At 38.9% G+C, this 23,959-nt stretch overlaps 1 protein-coding gene across 1 annotated transcript in view; it reads right to left on the reverse strand.

Moving 5' to 3' along the window:
* Positions 1-23,959, reverse strand: part of NUP35 (nucleoporin 35kDa) — a 57,691-nt gene that overhangs the window by 29,093 nt on the left and 4,639 nt on the right. Inside the window, exons 2-4 of the mRNA XM_006878776.1 lie at positions 22,412-22,582; positions 18,850-18,977; positions 15,647-15,707 (exon numbers count right to left, since the gene is read on the reverse strand). Coding sequence (XP_006878838.1) covers positions 15,647-15,707; positions 18,850-18,977; positions 22,412-22,582 — 360 coding nt within the window. The remainder of the gene's footprint in view (positions 1-15,646; positions 15,708-18,849; positions 18,978-22,411; positions 22,583-23,959) is intronic.

The raw sequence follows: 23,959 nt of genomic DNA on the forward strand, positions 1-23,959 counted from the left end.
CAGAATTTTTCTATTTCAAGAATAGATTTTTTTCAACATTCTTGAGGAACAAAAAAGCACAACAAAAGAGATGGGAGAGTGTGTCAGGAAGCTAGAAGACAAGAACCTCAATGAGAACTTACTAGAAGAAAAACAGAAGATGAAAGGAAAATGAAGAAAACATTAGAATCATGTAGGGTAACATCAAATGGAACAAAAGCTGTATAACAGGAATTTCAGAATAGGAGGGGTGGAGGGGAAAGCACTGAGAAGAGGTACTAGAAGAAAACTTTCCAGGTATTGTGAAAAATTATGAAATCTACATTTAAGCACAGCAAACTTCACACAGAGTAGACTCAAAAAAACTCCATCATGATATATAATAGTCAAATTCTACAAAATCAAAGATGATAGAATACTAAAAGCAACGCTAGAAAAAGACAGTACAAAGGAGAACCAACTACATTAACCTCACTTCTCAGCGGAAATCTCGTCAGTAAGAAGTGGGATAGCATATACAGAAGGCTGAAAAGAAATTGTCATGCAAGGATCTTGCACCTATCAAAACTGTCCATCAAAGATGAAGGAGAAATTAAATCATTTGCAGAAAAGCAGGAACTTACAGAATTTGAGAAATCAAGACCAACTCCACAAATAATACTAAGGGAAGTCCTTCGTACAGAGACACCAAAGCAAACTAGATGGACCAAAATAACCAGCAGTAAGAGAAAAAGAAACAAAGCAAAATATGGCAATGATCAAACCTGGCCTGTCAATAATCATGCAACGTCAATGGCTTAAATGTATCAATTAAAACAAAAACACAACAAAGCCCATCAATATGCTGCCTATAAAAGAGACATATCTAAGAAATGAGGAAGACAGAGAAGAAGGGGAGGAATGATGTATACTGCACTGCAACAGAGAGAGAATTGTTTAACAGTGATACGTTGTTGTTATGTGCCATCGAGTAGTTTTTTACTCATAGCGACCCTATGTACAAAAGCTCTAAACGCTGTTCTATCCTGTGCCAACCTAGCCATCCCAAACGCACTTATTCCCACCACTCCAGTCACAGAATTGATCCATCTCATCGAAGGTCTTCCTCTCCTGCACTGCCCATCACCACTCTGCCAAACATGATGTCCCTCTCCAAGGACCAGTTCCTCCTTGCAACATGCCCAAAGTATGTCAGACTTATCTTCAGAATCCTTGACTTCAAGGAGCATTCCAGCTTCACCTTCTCCAGGACAAACCTGTTTGTTCTCCTAGCAGTCCATGGTATATTCAATACTCTTCTCCACCACCAAAACTCAAAGGCATCAATTCTCTTTCTATCATCCCTGTTCACTGTCCAACTCTCCGATGCACAGCATGTAATTGCAAGACTATAGCCTGGATCAGGCCCACCTTAGTCTCCAGCCTGATGTTGTTGCACTTCAGTACTCTGGAGAGGTCCCTCACAGCCTTTCCCAATGCAATTCATCTCTTGATTTCCTGGCTGCTGTTACCAAGAGTGTTGATTGTGGAGCCAAGCAAACTAAAACTGTTAACTATCTCAATCTCTTCACCATCCATACTGATGCTGCCAATTGGCCCAGCGGTGAGAATCTTTGTTTTCTTGATGTTGAGCTTCAATGATTAGGTATTACTGTCATGACAGGAGTCCAGAATGATGGCTGCACAGTGCAGTGGACTTGGGGGGAGGGACTGCATAGCAATGAAAGTTTTTCTTTTACTTATCAAGGAGAAAAGGGAACTGGGGGGGCAGGGAGTGGCAGGGAGAAGGGTGTAACAATGAATGACTGGAAACCCTAAGTCTCTGTAAACTTTCATTAAAATTAATTTTTAAAAATGAGGGGAAAGAATATACCAATAAAATGGCATCTATATGAAAGCAGGAGTGGCAATACTAACCTCTGATAAAATAGACTTTAGGATGAAAGCCATCAGAAACGATAAAAAGAGCACTATATAATGATTAAAGATACAAAGATCAAGAAGACATACTTTGTGAACATCTACGAACCAAAAGAAAGACCTGCAAAATACATAAAACAATGGTCAACAGATTTGAAGAAAGAAACAGACATCATCAAAACAGCAGTAAGAGACCTTAACATACCATTCTCAACAAAGGACAAGTAAACTTGAAAGAAACTGAATAAAGATGTAGAAGGCTGTGAGGGCGATCTGACTGTGACATCTGTCACCCTGCTGATCACTAGGGTTGAATCGGCTGATCTGGCTGGTTAGGCCGGTGTCCCCTTCCTCCCTCACCAATCCATGTGCATCCCTCCCAAAGCTGTACACTCGGCTGAAGAGGACAACCAGCCCCAATAGAAGACCGTCCTTCAGTCAAGGGTATATGAGTAGCCACACTCCCCTGCTAGAAACTCCAAACAAGCTCTCAGAAGAAGTAAACTATACAATTAGCCACCCTGACCTCACAGATATATTCAGGGTACTTTGCCCAACTGTAACTCTATTTACTGTATTTTAAAGCACACATGGTACATTCTCCAAAACTGATTATATATTAGAACAAAAAGCAAGCCTCAACAAATTAAAACAAAACAAAACTGAAATAATACAAAGAATCTTCTCAGACCACAATTCCATGAAACTAAAAATTAACAACTAGAATATAAAGGGAAAAACTACCCATCTGGAAGCTAAGTAACACCCTGCTTGAGTACACTGGGTTGTAGAAGAAATTTTAAAGTTCCTCAAAAAAAATGAAAAAAGAAAATACAACATATCAAAACTTCTGGGATACAGACAGCTAAGGCAATCCTCAGAGAGGAAGTTCACAGCAATAGGCAAACACACAAAAAAGGAACAAAGGAGCAAAATTCAAGGCTTAACACCTCCATCAAATAGAAAAACAATCAAATCTCAGAGTCTCTAGAAGAAAGAAAATAAATTATAAGGACAAGGGCTATAATCAATGGGATAGAAAAATGGAAAACAACTGAAACCACCCAAGAAGATAAGGAAATGGTTTCTTGAAAGGGTCCATAAAATAGACAAATCATTGGCAAAAATAGCAAAAGAAAGAAAAAAAAAAACACACAAATATCTTAAATAAGAAATGACAGAGGAGAAATCAACAGCTCCAAACCTTGCCTTCAAATCCTGAGCCAATCTATCTCTGACACATCTGCCCCCATTACCGCAGTCACTGTGTAAATGCATCTTATCCCGGGTCTTCCTCTCCTGTGCTGTCTCTCCATCCATCCAAGTATGATGCCCTTCTCCAAGGACTGCTCCCTTGGTACAAGGACTGCCCAAAGTACAACAAACAGAGCTTTAAAATCCTTGCCTCTTTGAAAAACAAGGAACTCATGCAATATTATTCAAAATGGGTAACCCTGGAGGACATTATGTTGGGTGAAATATATCAGTCACAAAAGGATAAATATTGTATGGTGCCACTGTCGTAAAACAGGACTGAATCAGGGTTGGGGGAAGACTGAGAAAGATAGGACAAATAATGTATACTGCATTGAAACAGACGAGGGAGAAAACTGTTTAAAAGAGTTATGTGATCAGGTATTTTTGTCATGACAGGAGTCCAGAACGAAGGCTGCATAGTGCAGTGACTTGGGGGGAGGGATTATAAAACTATAAAAGAATTTTTCTTTTACTTTCAAAGAGATGAGTGTACTGGGGGGAGGAGCAGGCAGAGAGAAAAGTGCAACAATGAATGAATGGAAATCCAAGTCTCTAAACTTTCATTGAAATTAAAAATTTTTTTAAAAACTCCTTGCCTCTAAGGAGCACCTGGTTTTACCCTCTTAAGGACAGACAAGTGTGTTCAGTACTCTTCTCTAGCACCACAATGCAAAGGCACCGATTCTTCTTCTGTCGTCCTTATTCATTGTCCAGTTCTCTGATGCACAACAAGCAATTGTGAAGCCCATAGTGCACCTAAGTCTCCAGACTGACATCCATGCTCTTCAGGACGCTGGAGAGGTCCTTGACAGCATTACCCCAATGCAATTCATCCTTTGATTTTCTGACTGCTAGTGCAAAGAGTGTGTGATTGTGGAACCATGCAAGATAAACTGTTAACAAGTTCAATCTCTTCCCCATCGATCATGAAATAGAACCAGCCAAAAAGAAATCAATAATGGAATGTTATGAAAAGCTATACTCTAATAAATTGGAAAACCTAAAGAAATGGACAAATTCCTAGAAATCCATACCCTATTCAGATTGACAGAAACAGACAGAGAACACTTGAACAGACTTGACAACAGTACCTGAGCAAATCATAAAAAGACTCCATCTCCAAAAAACCACAGGCTCAAATGGTTTCACAGGTGAATTCTACCAAACATCTAGAGAGAAACTATCACCAATTCTACTTAAATTAAATTTAAATAAAAATAGAAAAAGAAGGAGCACTCCCTGTGTCATTCTATGATACAAGCATAACCCTAATACCAAAACCAGAAAAAGACATTACCCAGAAAGAAAATTCTAGATCAGTATCTCTCATGATTATAGATGCATTCAACAACATATTAAAAAAAATTCATCAGGAATAAGTGGGATTCGTAACAGGTAGGTAAGAACGATTCAAAGTAATAAAAACAATCAATGGAATTCATCTTATTAATAAAGCAAAGAACAAGAAACACATGATCCCATCATTTGGTGCAGGAAAAGCCTTTGACAAAATCCAACACCTCTTCCTTATTAAAACACTTAACAAAATAGAAATAGAAGCCAATTTCCTCAACATAGTGAAAAAGTACATATGCAAAACCAAGAGCCAACAACATTCTTAATAAAGAACTCCCCTTGTCAACAAGCATGAGACAAGGATGCCCACCATCATCATTCCTATTCATATTGTATTGGAAGTACTTGCTAGGGCACTAAGACAAGAGAAAGAAGGAACGAAGAGGCATCCAAGTTAGCAATGAGGTGCTAAGACTGTAATTATATGAGGATGATATGATAGTAGGGGGGGAAAGAACCCCAAAGACTCAATAATAAAACTGTTATAACTAGTATAACAATTTAGTAGAGTTGCAGGATGTAAAACCAATACATAAAAATCAGTGGGATTTTTCTACAGCAACAACAAAAAAACCTCTCTGCAGGAGAAAAATGAGCAATCTCATCCATGCAATTTCACAGCCTTGAAAATCCACTGAAAGGTCAACTATGAGTGAGAAGTGACTTGACAGCCATGAAGGAGGAGGAAGAACCTCCAGACAACTGTATTTCACTGTTAAGTATTTAAATACGGTTTAATTTTCAAAAACTCTCTATTTGAATTAGAATATAAAACCAGTATAACCTGGAGCCTACTCAATTGAACAAGTAGACTAGGATAGTATGAGTTTAACATGTGACCCTCCAACAAGGTTTCAGAGGCAGTAAATCACACAGGAGACCATCGTTCTCCCACGGAGTAGCTGTAGATATCAAACCGAAGGCCTTCTGGACTGCAGTGCAGCTTCTAGCTCCCTATTTATATGGTCGGCAGATAAATACCCTTAACTCCAGAATGCATGAATGAATGCATTGTATTACCTAGCCAAAAAGAAGTAAGGTTTCAAACCCCAAAATCTATGAATGTATTATATTACCCAACCAAGAGAAGTGAGGTTTCACCTGGAATTAAGGCTGCTAAACAGTCAATCAAAACTTTAAGTCTTCAACATGGATTGTATCTCAGCATTGTTCTTTCCAGTTACCATGGAGTTCTGCCAGGACAGAAGCCCATGTACTTTCAAAATTCCACTCCACCCTTAACCCATGGCTGAAGAAGGCATTGCTGTTGAAGGTGTAATGGACATTAATACCATTTTAAAAGAGGTGCTAGAGACTCTTCATACTCAAATGCCTAGTGCATAGAATTCGATAAGCAGTCAAAGCCAGGAACAAGCACCAAGCCCATCTTTGTGTGCTTGCATTCAACTGTAATGAGCCTCTGTATGGCAAGTTGGTAGAGGCCCTTTGTGCTAAAGTCCACAGCAACCTGATAAAGGCTGATGACAACAACAGACTAGGGAAGTGGGTAGGTCTCTGCAAAACTCACAGAGAAAGAAAGCCCCATGAAGTGGCTGGAAGCACTTGTGTAGTTGTTAAGGACTATAAAGAATTTCAGGCCAAAGATGTCACTGGAAAAGTATTTCAAATGCAAGGAATAAAATAAAATAAAAAATTTTGCACAAAATGTCTCACCATTGGACCAAGAGACAATTTTATGATAGATGGAGAAAAGCTTAAAGTGGTCAATGATTTCATTTTACTTGGGTCCACAATCAACACCCATCATAATAGCAATCAAGATACCAAAAGGTCTACTACACTGGGAAAATCTGTCAAGGATGTCACACCTGATCTAAGCCACAGTCGTTTCAATTGTTTCCTATGCATCTGAAAATTGGACAATGAATACAAATGACAGAAGAAATGATGCCTTTGTGTTGTGGTGTTGGAGAGGCTTACTGAATATATTCTATGGACTGTCTAAAGAACAAACAAGTCTGTCTTGGAGAAAGTACAAGCAAGACATTTTATAGAGGCAAGGGTAATAAAACCTCCTCTCATATATTTTTTTGAGCAAGTTTTCAGGAGGGGCCAGACATTGAGAAAAGGTATAATGCTGGGAAAGGCAGAGGATAAAACAAAGAAAGATCTGCAACAAGATGGGTTGACAGTTACCAACAATGGGCTCAAGCATGTAAGAGATCATGAAGATGGTACAGAAAAGGACAAGCTTCAGATCTGCTGTTCATCGGGTCACTGAGTTGAAACAGATTCAATGGTGAATTGTATTGGAAAAATCTGCTGTCAGAGACCTTTCCAAAGTACTGAAGAGCAACAATGTCAGTCTGGAGACTAAGGTGCACCTGATACAGGCCATGGTCTTTGCAATTACTTGCTATGCATCAGAGAGCTGGACAATGACTAGGAATGATAGAAGGAGAGTTGATGCCTTTGACCTGTGGTGCTCAAGAAGAGTATTGAATATACCATGGACTGCTAAGAGAACAAACAAGTTCATCCCTGAAGAGAGTGAAGCCAACCTCCTCCTTGGAGGCAAGGATTCTGAAGCTTCATCTGACATACTTTGGACCTGTTTCAAGGCAGGATCAGTCCTTGGACAGGGACATCATGCTTGGGAAGGTGGAGGGACAACGCAGGAGAAAAGGACCCTCAATGGGATGGATTGATTCAGTCACTCGGGTAATGGGGATAGGTGTGTCAGAGACAATAAGATTGGCAAGAGATAGAGCAGGGTTTTAGGGCTTTTGTACATTAGGATCACTATGAGAGGCAGGTGACTAGATTAATTATCTCACTAAGCCCAATGTAATCATAAGGGTTCTTAAAGATGGAAGGAAAAGAGGGATGCCAACGGAGAAACTCAACTGGCTCCAGCCAAGGAATGTGCGTAACCTCTAAAGGATGAAAAAAATACAGAAAAATGGATTCTCCCTTAAAGTCTCTAAAAAGGAATACAATTTTGTGATGCCATGATTTTAACCCTGCTGTCCTTAAGTATTCAGCTGCTAGTCAAAAGGTCATCAGTTCAAACCCATGGACAAAAGATATGGTAGTGTAATTCTGTAGACTTAGATCCTTAGAAACCCTATGGGTCAATTCTAGTTCTACTGAGTCCTATATGATCATCATGAACTGGACTCTACTTTGTGGTAGTGAGTTTGATTTGCTATCACACTTATTTTAGGCTTCTGATTTCAATGGCAAGATAATAAATTTAGGGTGGCCTCTTGTCAAGAAGCTGTGTTGCAATCCTAAAGGCACGCGGGTTTGAATCCACCAGCTACTCAGCAGGCAATGGACGGACAATCTCCTGTACAATTAACTGCCTTTGAAAACCTACTAGGCCTGCCAGAGGGTCAGCTATGGGTCAGTTCCAACTCAATGGTACGCAAACACAACAACATGCAATTATTATGTGTGGTAATCTGTTATAGTGTTACTGTTGTAATGTGTCAAAGAATTGGAACCAACTCATAGTTGACCCTACAGCAGGTTTTCAGAGACTAAATAACGGGGAAGGAGACTGCCCATTTTCGTCAGTGGAGCAGCTGGTAGATTCGAACAGCCTGGCTTTGAGTTGGCAGCACAATACACACTACAATATAGTTAGTGTTTACTCAATGTTAAACACAAACTACACTTTGTGTTTAACACAAGTTGGACTCTAATGTTCCAATCTTTTTCTCTGGAAACAGGCATTGATTCAGGCTGTCATTGCCTCAAGATACTTATGTATTAGTTTCTACTGTCTGCTATAATAAATTACCATCAACTGGATTACAGAAACACAAATGTATTCTCTTACAAACCAAAAACAAGGTACTGGCAGGACTACATACTCTCTGAAGACTCTAGGATAGAACTGCCATTCTCAGATTCTTGTGTCTACTCATGTGACTTAACATTTCTTTGGTTTGTCATAATTTTACTCCAATCTGTGTCTCTATTTTCACATTACTTTCTTCTCCTCTTCCGTGTCAACTGTCATCTCTCTTTTTATACAGACACTTGTCATTAAATGTAGAGCCTACCAGAGAGAGTCTAAGGTAAACCCCTCTCAAGATTCTTTGTCATATTTCTTGCCATATAATACTCACTCCTTTAGCAATGTTGTTGCTGCTAGATACCATTAAGTTGGCTCTGATTTAAAACAACTACATCTTAGCAGAAAGAAATATTGCCTAATCTCCTAATATGGTCACAAACCTGTTGTGGATACGTCAACAAAAGGTAATATTCACAGATTCTAAGAATTAAGATATAGACTTATGTATTTGGGGGTAACCATTCAACCACTGAATTAAACTCTTCAATCTTTTCAGTTAACAAGCATTCACAGAGGTTCCTTTGTATCTAGCTCTGTAATGAGTAAACACTATAGATACTGAAAGAATCTCATTTCTGTTCTAAAGGAGTTTGTAGTCTAGCAGTAGAGAAATAGAAATAAAGCTATATAAAAGTATATCTTCCAAGAAGAGCTAGCTACTCTATATGAGAAAGGGGCATAATAAATAAGGACCCTCACAAACATAATTAGTCCTTTTTTAAACATGGAAAAATAAAAATTCTGAGCTATAAACATCATCAATAAAAGTATCCAAAATATGCTGTCTAAAGGTCACGATCCATTATCAATATGCTCACACAAATAAGGATTCAATTTCATTAGACATAATGGTCTAACTGGAAAACTGATGTATAAGTAAAAAAAAATCAAACATCTGAGGAGAAAATAGAAAAAAGGAGACTGCAAAATCAGAAGAAAGTTTTAAAACAGCAGAAAATTAAAGAGAAAGCACGGGGAAAGATAGGGCAAATATATTCAGTATTCTTTACCAGAAACACTAGAGTATTATGGTTGAAAAGATTCTGAAGTTGTTGAATGCAAATTTTCCACTTTGACATATGGTCAGGGTTTTCTTACGGTAAAATTAGAATACTAGATGTGATCTTAATTTCAGTTACAGAAACAAAACAAAACCTAAAAAACCCCACTTTCTTGTGCACAAGGATCGAATAAATCAGTAATGCCATTTAATCCAATGACATTTCTTTACAAAACCTGTCAATCTCAGAAAGTTAAAACTTACTAATTACACTAGAAATTTTCATTTAACAGTACACAGAGAAAGCTAAAAAAAAAAAAATAGAATAAGTGAAGTCTAGGTTTTCTCCTTTAATTTGTTCAGTCAAACCCCTTTTCCATTTCCTAATAATCAGTTACAGGTTCACCTGTAACTCAAGTCACCTTTTTTAAAAAAATGTCTTTTTCCATTTCTGCACCATTAAAACTTTCTTCACGTGAATTTCTTAAATTCAAAGTAGAAGCAGCAGTGGCTCCCAGTGGCCAACTGATGCTAGTTTTATTTTTCTACTATAGTTCTTATACTTTCATATATGGCTTCTGCTCTTACAAGATCATGGAAAATAACTACACTAAGGGGAAAAGAGCAAGATGACATAGGACATTTAACTTTAATCCTGTGTTCTTCCACTTCACAACAATAAGGAAACTGCAAATTAGCAACAAAAATTGCCAGAAATTCAAGTTGGATTCAGGAGAGGCCCTGCATCAACACATATCAATGCAGATGGGTCTTAGCTGTTGTTGTTGTTGTTATGTGCCATCGAGTCGTTTCCAACTCATAGCGACCCTATGCACAACAGCTCTAAAGCCTGCTCTATCCTGCACCAACCGCACCACCTCTGACACACCCATCCCGATTACCCCAGTCACCGAATCAATCCATCTCATAGAGGGTCTTCCCCTCCTGCGCTGTCCCTCCACCCTCCCAAGCATGATGTCCCTCTCCAAGGACCCGTTCCTCCTGGCAACATGTCCAAAGTATGTCAGACGAAGCCCCAGAATCCTTGCCTCCAAGGAGCAGCTTGGTTTAATCCTCTCCAAAATGAATCTGTTTGTTTTCCTGGCAGTCCAGGGTACATTCAGTACCCTTCTCCAGCACCACAGCTCAAAAGCATCCACTCTCCTGTCCTCCCTAGTCATTGTCCAACTCTCTGATGCATAACAAGCGATTGCGAATACCATGGCCTGTATCAGGCGCACCTTAGTCTCCAGAGAGACACTGTTGCTCCTGAGTACCTTTGAGAGGTCCCTAACAGCAGACTTTCCCATCGTGATAACGCTTTTTGATTTCCTGACTGCTGGTACCAAGAGTGTTGACTGTGGAGCCGAGCAAACTGAAGCTGTGCACACTCTCAATCTCTTTGTCATCCATCCTGAAGCTGCTAATTGATCCAGTGGCGAGAATCTTTGTCTTCTTGACATTGAGCCTTAGTCTACACTGAAGGCTGCAGTCCTTGACCCTTCGCAGCAAGTGCATGAGGTCCTCCTCAGTTTCAGCAAGCAGGGTTGTGTCATCTGCATAACGCAGATTGTTAATAGATCGTCCACCAATCTTGACCCCACATTTCTCCTCATAGAGCCCAGCCTCCTGGATAATCTGTTCTGCATATAGGTTGAAAAGATATGGAGATAGGATGCATTCCTGGCGTACGCCCTTCCCAATTTTGAACCATGCAGTGTTCCCTTGCTCTGTTCTGACGACTGCCTCCTGGTCCAAGTATAAGTTTCGCATTAGAACGATCAAGTGTTCTGAGATTCCCATTCTTCTCAGAGACAGCCATAGTCTGTTATGATCTACACAGTCAAATGCCTTTGCATAGTCAATGAAACACAGATACACATTCCTCTGGTATTCCCTGCTTTCAGCCAAGATCCATCTAACATCAGCAACGATATCCCTAGTACCACGACCCCTTCTAAACCCAGCCTGGACTTCCGGCAGTTCTCTGCTGATGTGCTGTTCTAATCGTTTCTGGATGATCTTCAGCAGAATCTTGCTTGCATGTGAAATCAATGACACTGTTCTGTAGTTTCCACACTCAGTCTGGTCACCTTTCTTTGGAATGGGAACAAATATAGATCTCTTCCAGTCAGTTGGCCAAGTGGTTGTTCTCCAGATTTCTTGGCACAACTTGGTGAGCACATCCAGGGCAACATCTGTTATCTGAAATACTTCAATTGGTATACCATCTATTCCTGGGGCCTTATTTTTTGCTATTTCCTTCAAAGCAGCTTGAACTTCTTCCTTCATCACCATAGGCTCTTGCTCATATGTTATTTCTTTAAATTCCTCTGTATCTGCCAATTCCTTTCTATATAATGACTCAGTATATTCCTTCCATCTAAAGAAAAAAATACTAGAAAGATGTTTACTATACAAAGGTACTTTGTCTATAAGGATTCTTTTAAATTAGGAGTAACACTAAGAAGAATGGGAATTCTAGACACTTAACTGTGCTCTCTTTAAATCAGGTGCACCTAATCCACGCCACGGAATTTTCAATGGCTTTCATACATAAATGAAAGCTGAACAACGAATTAAGATGAATTGACGTCTCTGAATTGTTTTGCTGACAAAGAGTAATGAAGATCCCATGGGCTGCCAAAAGAACCAGCAAATCTGTCTTAGAGGAGGTGTAGCCAGGGTGCTCCTTAGAGGCAAGAATAGGGAAATTACCTCACATGCTTTGGGCATGTTGTCAGGAGGGAGCAATCCTTGGAAAAAGACATCATGCGTGGAAAAGAAGAAGGTCAGTGGAAGAGAGAACATCCTCAAGAAGATGGACCAACATACTGGCTGCATCAGTGGGCTAAAGAACATAAGGATGGTGCAGGGTACGGCAAGGTTTGATGTTTACATGCTTGCTATGAGTTGTCGTCAATCAGAAGGTACCAAACAAGAAATGACCTTTGAAAGCATAGATCACTTTGTTTTATTATACTTTTAATTGGCGGGATCACTTACTTGACTCAATTAAGAAACTGGGTAATTACTACTGTGTATGTGTAAAACAGCACTGTCATTTATCAGTTATAGACAGTTATGAATGGTTAAGAGCTGCAATAATTCCACCACAACACCATCTCAAGTGTGTGTGTGTATATATATACACACACACATATATATATCTGAAGACTGAGGCGATATAAAAAATTTTTGATGATTTATCACTTAAAGTTATTTCCCCCTCACCCAAGATTTCTGTTTCCAGTATTGCTATGAAGGGACTTTTCATTATTAACTGACTTCAAAATAGGGAACTTTTACTAGATACTAGAGAAGGGCCAGTTTAATCATCTACATCTTTGAAAGCAGAAAAGTTAAGTCAGAGAGATTCAAAGCACAAAAAGGACTCAATCCATCATCTTTTGACTTTAAAGACTAAAGAAGCAGAGAACAATTACCGTCAACAGTTGTTGAGGATGTACCTCAGTCCCACAAATATATGAAATTAAATACTTCCAACAAACAATGAGACTGGAAGTGGATTCATCTTCAGAATCTCCCTAAAGAGGCTAAGTGATGCTAGGAGCTCTGTCCAAACAACTAGCTCAGCTGCACTGAACTTGGACTTCTGACCAATAAAAACCATGAAAAAGAAATTTGTGTTTCCTTAAGCCACTAAGTTTATGGTAATTTGCTATTGTAGTGATAGAATACATACTGATTTTAGAACCTCAAGTGAGGTGCTTTAGAAATATACTAACTATGAAGTGGTTATAGAAGAAAGCAGTAGGTGAGGGCTACAAGAATTTTAAAGAGCAACACAGAGAAAGCCTAAATTGTCTTGAAAAGACTGTTAGTGGAATATGGACTTCAAAGACACTGCCAGTGCGGACTGATGGAATACCTGAACAAATCTAAACTAGCAGGATACTTACAGTAGCATCTGGCTTTTATCTTCTATCCTGAAAATACGTTTTTTTTCCCCCCACTGGACTGGAGTGTTTAGATAATCTATATTGTATATAACTCGGTTACTTTTAAATAATATATTTTAACTCTTAAGTATTATACATTTTTGCCAATTAGGCCCTCGCCTAATTGGGATTAAGGGAACAGCTGACAAAGAAAATACATAACACATGCATTATTTTTAAAAACTATTGTATGTATGATCTTGCTATTTGTTTCCGGGTTTTTTTTGTCTAAGTCATTACTGTTTCTTGCAAGGACTACTAGAGTAGGCCTCTAACTGGTCTTACTACTTCTGTCCTTGTCCTGTCCCCTATTCCTAAAGTCTATTCCCATCACAGCAACACTCTTATCCCCATGCTTTCGCCTCTTCTGGGTGAAGACCTGTTGTTTCACCTATAAGACCCTATAAAATAGAACCCCATTACCTCATTTTCTGTTACTCTCCTTCTCATTCTATGTCAGTCACACTAGCCTTTTTATTCTCCTCTGAAACACTCTGGGTCAAGGAATATGAGCAGCCTCGTAATAGAAAAAGGCAAGAAAACAGGTCTCCAGCCCTGCTTGTTTTCAATCCTTTTTGGAATTCTAACCTCCGGATAAGATAAAACTGTATTGTCTGTGGGAGTCCCTTATAGCAGTAATAAAACCTAATACACTACTCTATTTAAAACTGCAAGCCCCAATCTTCTATCGCACTTTCTTGCTTACTACTTCTTTTGCAAAACACATGATCTTCTAACAAACTTTAAAATATTTTTTAGTTCCTAACTGTAAATTATGTAAATATAAATAAATTGCATAAAGACAAGGATTATCTACTGGGTTTACTATTTCCTGGAGCCTGGTGCATGGTTACATATTCGTATGATTATGTAATTGGATTATAAATTTGTAAGGATATTTTAATATATAAGGCTATGTGTTAGAGTACTAACTCTGTATGGATGCAACTGCATTTGGGAATGGTGTGTAATTACATTAATGAGTTTGTTTAGTGCAAAGTATGATCTGAACTCAATCAATGCTGTGCCCAAAATGGCAGACAAGATATAGAAGCAAACAAGCACATATGAGGAAGAAAGGTGAAACCTCAAGATTGACAAGGAACTGAACATTAGGACTACAAAAGCTGAGATATCGATCTTCCCCTAGAGAAACCCAGCCCTCTTTAATGGCAGTGTCCTGAATCCAGACTGTGAGCTCTTCAGCTGTGAGAAAATAAATTTCTGTTGTTTAAACCATCTATTTGTGGTATCTGTTACAACTGCACCAGTAAGAAAAAACACAGACATACAGCTGTGTTAATGATGCTAATGACAAAAAGGTCACTTATCTTAAGAAAACACTGGGTACTGAATGGAAATCCAAAGTCTCTGTAAACGTTTATTAAAATTAATTTTAAAAAACCAAAAAAAAAGGTTGGGTGTAATGTGTGAATGCTCATAGTGAAAAACATTCACGTTTAGAGCTATATATTAAAAAGCTCTCAAAGCATCTTTAGTCTTTGAAATTTCTCAAGATTTTCTTCCCGATTGCATTGTTGTTGTTAAGTGCCGTCGAGTCACAGGCGACTCACAGCAACCCTAGGAAGGAGAGTCCTCAATGCTTGGGTGTCTTTCATCCTCTGTCCAGGTTCATAGGGTTTCCGAAGGCAAGCTAATTTTTAGTAACTCAGAAGACACTTCATATTTATATGTACCTATGTAAACACAGAGTTGGCCTAATGGAGATAAAGTGATGCTACCAAGCCAAAGGTGGGTGACTTCTAATCCGTGGCCCTCAGGCCTGTTTTCATTGTTTTTTGTTCAAACATTCTTCTAGGTCCTATAGCCCTGGTATGTCTACTTGCTATACAGAGGTAACTTGTGGTTGCTGTGAAGCTGAACACCATGACCCTGATGCATCAAATGCGATAATGGTTACCCAGGGCAGAGTGTGTCTGGTGGCACTCCCTGATTAAAACAAGCTTGGAAGCAGGAGTGGCATCCACTTCCATAACAGCTTGCCTCTGAAGCCCTATGAGCCTGGAGAAAGGAAGAAAGTCACACAAGTGTTGAGGACTTTTGTTCCTAAGGTCGCTATGAGTCATCTATGACTCGACGGCACTTAACAACAACATGTACACGTGCACGTTCTTAACATTCTCAGTGGACTATCATATTTTATCTATTTACTCAGGAAAGAATCAACAGAGTATTCCCTTCCTGAAAAAGTGTACTAATATTTGAAAAAGTCTCAAAAATATGAACTTTGAGGAAAAAAGCCATTGGCAATATTAATAATTAACTTATATTATCTTCATTTAGACAGTAAACAGACTTTTGGTGTTAGGAGGAGATGCTTACCTGTTCCAGGAGTAGCTGTGGTAATTCCAGCAAGAGGACTCTGCATTACTGAAATGTTTGACTATATGAAAACAAAAGAAAGGGTTAATGATACATATGCAAAGTCCTAACCACAACAGAACACTTAAATATTCTTATCTGTTCCGCATATAGATTGAAAAGGAGGAATGTGGTACCAGGATTGAAGGAAGACTCATCAATAACCTGTGTCATACTGAGGCCATAACTTTGCTTGCTAAAACTGAGGACCTGAGGCATTTGCCACAGAAGGTTAAAGACTGCAGCTGTCAATATGGATTGAACTCAATATCAAGAAAACAAAAGATTCTCATGACTGTGCCAATTGGCAACATCATGGTAAATGGTGAAGACTGTGATTGTTAATTGTGCCAATTGGCAACATCATGGTAAATGGTGAAGACTGTGATTGTTAATTGTTTCAGCTTGCTTAGCTCCACAATCAACACTCTTAGTACTAGCAGTCAGGCTATCAAAAGATGAACACAGGGTCGCAAGTGATTCAACAGCATAAAACAACAAATATTCTTAATACAGAATGGGAGCTCTGATCGCCTAGTGGTAAGAAGCTGCACTGCAATCTTAAAGGCATGAAGTTAGAATCCATTAGTTATTTCTCAGGAGAAGAAAGGACAATCCCTTCCCATGATGTTTACAGCCTTTGAAAACACACCGAGGGGTCAGCCATGGGTTGGTTCTGACTCAATGGCACACAGAGTAATAATACAGAAGAGCCCGTTTTAACTCATGGTGATCACCTTTCTCCCACAGAGCAGCTGTAGATTCAAACTGTCAATCTTGCAATTAGCAGTTCAACCTACACTGTCACCAAAGATTCTTAGCACACTCAAAAAGTGCAGGTGAAAATAATACGATAGTCTAATCCAAAATCCATGATACATCCAAAATACTACTTCTCAATAATCAATATAAAAAAAATTAATGAGCTCGTTTTATTCTTTTTTCTTAGTCTTCAAAATTCAGCATGTGTTTTATACTTGGCATAACTCAAGTAGGACTAGCTACATTTCAATTGTCAACAGTTGCACTTGGCTAGTGACTACTGTATTGATCAGGGAAAGTATACAAATACTAGAGAAAGATGGTAATCTATAATGATCCATGGAAAGATGGTTTCTCATTCATAAAAAAATAATATCAATGTTCAAAACCTTGAAGACTACCCTACATTTTACTTCAAAAGCATAAATATTTCTCCAAATCACAGTTGTTGTTTTTGTTGTCATCTCACTAATGCCTAGAATATCAAGGTTCATGCTTTCCATTTCTTTTTCAAAACTTCTAGCTTTCCAATATTTATATTCTATGCTCCAACTATTAAAAGATGTTTGCAGCTGTTCCTCTCCATTTTGACTGATCTCCAATCTGAGCTCACAGTGGAAATGTATTAATATAAAGAATAATCAATTGATCTGATACATTTTGTTTACACATTTTTAAAAAGAATTTAAACTGTATTTTTTTTTTTTGATTGTTGAACATTTTCTTGCCCTCCACTTACCTCTCCCCCAGTTCTCTCCACAACGCATCCCTTGTTCCAGATTGTGGTTATAGATACGATGTCTAATCATTTTATATTCCTTTTGGAGAGTTTTTCCCCTCATCTGTTTTAACGTTCATTATCTAGCCACTCCTTTCTCATTGTCTCCCCAAACCCGCCATGTCTGTCCTATTTTATAACAGTGGTATTACGTAGTCCTTCTATGACTGAGATACTTCACTCGGCATAATATCCTCCAAGCTCCCTCATTTTGTTTAATGTTTTACAAATTCACGGTTTTTCAATATTGTATAATATTCCATTGTGTGAATATATCCTAATTTTTCTATCCATTAATTGATGAGCACTTAGCTTGCTTCCATCCCTTTGCTATTGTGACTGACGCAGCAATAAACATTTGAGTTATGGCTCTGGTTTCTTTAAGGTATATTCCCAGTAGTGGTACTTCTGGGTCAAATAGTATTTCTATTTCCACATTTTTGAGAAAGCTTTCCGTAGTAGCTGAATCATTTTACATTCCCACCAGCAATGAAAAAGAGTTCTCCACACCTTGCCAGCATTTAGTGTTTGCCTGCCCTGTTGAACTTTGCTATTGTTGCTGGAGTGAGATGGTATCTCATAGTTGTTTTCTAAGAACAAATCTGATAGAAGAGAACACAAGTGTCTGTAAAAAAGACTAAATTTCCTACCTGAATAAAAAACTCACAGTTTTCAATTCACCATCAAGAGTCATTACAGCAGGAACAGCACAGTAGAGAAAGTATAAATTCTGGCTCTAGATTTAAGACTTGGTTTAAAGTCTGGCTCTATCATACATTAGTTTCTTTACCTTTATTAAATTAAGACTTTGTGTGATTTCTCATTAGTAAAAGGAAGTGTAAAATATCTACCTCAGAGAGTGTACAAAAGGATTAAAGGAGGTAATATATGAGAAATTAATGGGGGGAAAGCTCCAAAAGGAAAGGAATATTAGTCTTATTGTAACAAATCATTCAAAAACAAAAGGTCTCAAATTGTACAAATGTCCTATTGTTGCCATTCAGTCATAAGTGACCCATAGCGACCCTATGAATGAAAGACCTGAACACATGTATAAGACCATGCACAAATATTAAACAATTTAACAAGCAGAATAACAAACCACAATAATATTCTACATGAGTATTCATTAAATTAAGGTCCTGGGAAGAAGCCCTGGTAGCACAACAGTTAACTGTGTGGGTGATTACTGAAAAGTTGGCAGTGTGAACCCATGTTCACACATGGAGTGGCTCTGCAGGAGAAAGACCTGGAGAACTACTCCTGTGAAGGTTAAAGCCAAGACAATTCTACCAGGAAGTGCTATCCTGTCACATGGGGTCACTACCATTAGAATCGGTAACATTCAGCAAGAAGAAGAAAAGTGACAGGTGGAGAAGATATACCTATAAAAACTAAAAGGTAAATATTTGAGAAAGTAACTGCAGTTCTACTGGCATTTTTAAGTACATTTCATGAAAAAAATTTAAGCAGATTCTGTAATATGTGTACTTACTCCTTAGCCTGTGTAATACAGTCATACTAAAGTAGTAAAAATCTCAAGAAACTACTTCATATTGACACTTACTGTGTAGTCACATAAATACATGAAATCATTACAGAATTAAAAGGGTATGTATATCACCTGTCGTTTTGACGTTAAAGGTGTTGGTCCAAGTCCTGGGCTGGAAATGTCATCATGTATACTTCTAACTGGTGGAGCACCACTTTTATCTTTATGAGCTGGAACAACTGGCTGTGGGGGTGACCCACCTACATGAAAAAAAACTATAGTCAGGTGGGAAAATGAACAAGATCTACAGGTTACATTTTGAATAATTGGTGTCAAAATAAAATTTTATAATATAAACAATTTTTAGAAAACATATAACCATTGCCTTTTCTAGAGTACGTTTTAATATTTTAAAAAATTAATCCCATTTGTGACTTGGAAGTTGATGCTAAAGCTAGATGTATAAGAATAAACATAATAATCTAATGTGTAATTTGTGGAGATTAATTTCTAATGGTAGAAATAAATGTAAGAGTGTAATAAAGATATGAAGAACTAACTTTTTGCAACATAAAGATATCTTTACAAATTAGAGAATCAGCAATGTCAAATATTGTGAAGCACCCCTTACCCTCTGTAAAACAAATACCTGAATCTAGGCAATACAGTATATGCTACTGAGATTCTGAGGACAAGCTTTGGAACCACACTGAGCTGAGTGTAAGCCCCTACCCTACCCCTTGCTAGCAAGAAGTTTCAGCAGCTCATCAAATTTATAACTAGTTTCCTATTCTGAAAAACGTAGCTACTATTACCACTGGCAGTACAATGGCTAAAGTATTAAGTGGCTAACCAAAAGACACAGTTCAAAATCACCAGTCACCCAGTGGGAGAAAATAATAGTTGGCTTCCATAGAGATTATAACCTTGTAAAACCTCTGGGGAGTTCTACACAATCCTATAGGATTGCTGTTGCTGAGTATTAAATTAGCAAAATGTCACTGAGTTTAGTTAGCCTGTTCTGGTGCTAAGAAGTTGGGCTGTCAACCCAAAAATACACAATTCAAATTCTCCACCTGCACCATGCTCATGTGGGATTTGTTGATTCAAAACCAACTCATAGCTGAACCTCCAGCAGGTTTCAGAGGCAGTAAACTGCTTGGCAGGAGGCTGCCCATCTGCTATATACAGAGCAGATGGTGGATTCGAAATGAGTGCCTTTGGGTTGATAGCACAACTCCTTACCACCAAGCTATCTGTGTGATTCAGAGCCACTGAAATCCTACTGGCCTTGATGGCACATAACAAAAACTACCAGCACCTATCCATAAGGTTAATTTAAACAAAAATGAAAGAAAATTTTAAAGAAAATAACCAAAAATGCTTTGCATACTATATGCCTATTAAGTGCTTGATATATATTAGATATAATTATAAAGTAACGAGAGTGGAAATAAGAAAACAGAAAGGCCGTACAGAAAATTTTCTCACGTTACCTCAAATATGAAATATAAAATTTCTCCTTGATTTTTAAAAAGGTAAAAAAAGGAATCCACTTCAATATTATTTTAAAGGCAATTTAAATGAGATGAAAATTTATGAAAAGGCCAGCTGTGGTGCTGGTTTAAAAGTTGGTTTTTCTAGCCATTACAGTGGCTCCATCTGGTCTCCAGCTACCTTAACTACAGACACACAAGGTCTTGCAAAAATCAATACCTGTGGGACTAGGATAAGAGAGTGCTTCTCACTCTGAGCAGTAAGACTTGAGGGAAACTAGAACAAGACCCCAGTGAGAGTGAGACCCCCATGATGGTAAAACCCTGATGAAGGGCGAGACCCTAGTGATGATGGTGGGGAGACTGTAGCATTGCTGTGGAGAAATTGTGGCAAAGTAGGACCAGAGGAGACCTCAAATAAACGCCATAATTAAAGATTTTGCTAATCTTGCCAGATAATGGAAGGAAGGGCTAACTACTGAAATCAAACCAGAAGCCTGAACTAATTGAGAAACTGTGCTTTGGGATTGCTGGGCTAAAATTTGGACAGGCATTGGGTGATATTCTTTGCCTCCCCCTCTCTCCAACTTACTTCCCTAACAAACGCCACTCTCAGTACCACAGTCTATGAGTTAACAATGAATAAAGGAACCACTTGCTGCTGATAGACCACTATGAGGATGGGCTAGTGGCTTTTTATCTGCTTTCTGCTCTGGGGCATTCAGGAGCTGTGCTATTTTTCACTCCCTCTAGCACTTTCAGAGAGACATTCAAGACACCATATATGGAAAGGTTAATAATTTATAATTAGAGGCCAAGTACTAATAGCAAATCCTCAATACTTATAGTATACCTTGCTAAAGGAGTCCTGTAAAAGATACAATTAGATAACAACATTATGTGCCCACAATTGCAATGTCTGGGTAGAAATTTCCCATGGTTTGTCTAACAGATTTTAGAAATACAATCTGTTGTTGTTATGTGCCGTCGAGTCGCCTGCGACTCATAGCGACCCTATGTACAACAGCCCTAAACTCTGCTCTGTCCTGTGCCAATCGCACTGTCTCCGACACTCCCATCCCAATTATCCCAGTCACTGAATCAATCCACCTCATAGAGGGCCTTCCTCTCCTGCGCTGTCCCTCCACCCTCCCAAGCATGATGTCCCTCTCTAAGGACCGGTCTCTCCTCACATGTCCAAAGTATGTTAGACGGAGCCTCAGAATCCTTGCCTCCAAGGAGCCACCCGGTTTAACCCTTTCCAGGACAAATCTGTTTGTTTTCCTAGCAGTCCATGGTATTCTCAATACTCTTCTCCAGCACCACAGCTCAAAGGCATCAATTCTCCTTCTATCCTCCTTGGTCATTGTCCAACTCTCTGATGCATAACAAGTGACTGCGAAGAACACGGCCTGTATGAGACGCACCTTAGTCTCCAGAGAGACACCACTGCTCTTCAGTACTTTGGAGAGAGGGCCCTAACAGCAGACTTTCCCATGGCAATGCGCCTTTTAATTTCCTGGCTGCTGGTGCCAAGACTGTTGACTCTGGAGCCAAGCAAACTAAAGCTGTGTACAATCTCAATCTCTTCACCATCCATCCTGATGCTGCCAATTGGTCCAGTGGTGATTATATATTATTTTTAATATCTGAATTATTTAAATTTAGTTGAAATTAAATGAACATATTGTAAAAGACATTTGCTGTTTATATTCTTGTAACATCTTTGTAATCAAAGAATCAGTTTAACAATGGCAGCTTACCATTGTGCCAAATTTAATGTCTTTACTCTTCAAACACCACCATCAGGACATAATGCCCTGCATCAGTTTCTGAGGCTGTAAATCTTTCTGGAAGGAGATTGGTCATCTTTCTCTCACATAGCAGCTGTTGGATCCAAACTGCCAACCTTTTGGTTAGCAGTCCCATACATATTATGCCACCAGAGTCCATTCATGGTACACAATATAATGGCGAGTTTTACAGTTAAAGGTATCTTAGATTGGATGAAATTTAGTAAGTTTAATTTTAATTAGTGAAATTACAGAATACCTCTACCTACAAAGCCTTTAAAAAAAAAATCAAAGACTGTGCTCCCCCCTGCCCAGGAACTGCTTTGATAAGGGTGAATGCTGTACCATTATTTCCTAGTACTTGTATTAATGTTGCTATTAAACTATTTTAAGCAATTTACCTACCTGCCAGTAAAGGTGATCTCATTTCCATAACTCCAACTGAAGGACCACTAATTGACCGGGGTTGTGGAGTTACTGGAGCAGGCAAATCTCCCATTAAAAATCCAGGTAAAAACTGAGCATTAACTCCTGACTTTGGAGAGGATGGTGAACCCAACATCATTGGCTCTGATCCTGAATGAACACAAAACATTATCATTAAGAACGTATCTTGGAAGAAAGTTCTAGCGATTGAGGTCGCTACAAGAGCAGCTGGCAGGAGGAGCCGTTATAAGAGAGCTGCTGATCAAGCTGGGTCAAGGTGACAACCTCCCAAAAGGCCCGGGACTTCGTGCATGCTGGAGCCCATGGGGGAGAAGTCTCGATGGCACTTAACAACAATAACAACAATAAAAACGTTTAACATTTTAACATTTTAACCATAAGATAAACAACCCAATTGAAAAATGGGCACAGGATATGAACAGACACATCACCGAAGACGACATTCAGATGGCACACAAACACATGAAGACATGTTCAAAATCCCTAAATCTAAGATGCAAATCAAAACAACTATGAACTATCATCTCACCCCAGTTAAAAATAGCAAAATTTAACAGAGCAGCAAACAACAGATGCTGACAAGGTTGTGGAGAAACTGGAACCCTTATTCACTGTTGGTGGGAGTGTAAAATGGTGCAACTACTATGGAAGGCAATATATCACTTTCTTAAAAAATGGTAACTAGAAATACCATTTGACCCAGCAATTCCACTACTGGGTATACACCCTAAAGAAACCATAACTGCCACCGAAGCAGATATATGCACACCCATATTTATCACGGCTTTGTTCACAATAGCAATGAGCTGGAAACAATCTAAATGCCCATCAACAAACGAATGGATAGAGAAGCTGTGGTATAGTCAAACAATGGAATACTACACTGCTTTGAAAAACAAGGAATATTATACAAAATGGGTGACCCTGGAGGACATTGTTGTTGCTGTTATGTGCCGTCAAGTCGCTTGCAACTCATAGCGACCCTATGTACAACAGCCCTAAACCTTGCTCTATCCTGTGCCAATCGCACTGCCTCTAACACACCCATCCCAATTACCCCAGTCACTGAATCAATCCACCTCATATAGGGCATTCCCCTCCTACACCGTCCCTCCACCCTCCCAAGTATGATGTCCCTCTCCAAGGACCTGTCCCTCCCTATAACATGTCCAAAGTCCCAGAATCCTTGCCACCAAGGAGCAGCCTGGTTTAACCCTCTCCAGGACTCCAGGATGAATCTGTTTGTTTTCTTGGCAGTCCATGGTATATTCAAATATCTCAGTCACAAAAGAACAAATACTGCATAGTGCCACTATGTAAAATAGGACTGGCAATGGGTTTGGAGGTGGAGACTGATAAAGATGGGATAAATTAGGCATACTGCATTGAAACAAATGACGGACAGAAACTGTTTAAAAGGGATATATGATCAGGTATTATTGTCAGGACAGGAGTTCAGAATGAAGGCTAAATAGTGGAGTGGACCTGGGGTAGGGATTGTATAAC

This window comes from Elephantulus edwardii, unplaced genomic scaffold, assembly GCF_000299155.1.
Source record: "Elephantulus edwardii isolate Elephantulus edwardi_28Jun2011 unplaced genomic scaffold, EleEdw1.0 scaffold00001, whole genome shotgun sequence".
Lineage (NCBI taxonomy): Eukaryota > Metazoa > Chordata > Mammalia > Macroscelidea > Macroscelididae > Elephantulus > Elephantulus edwardii.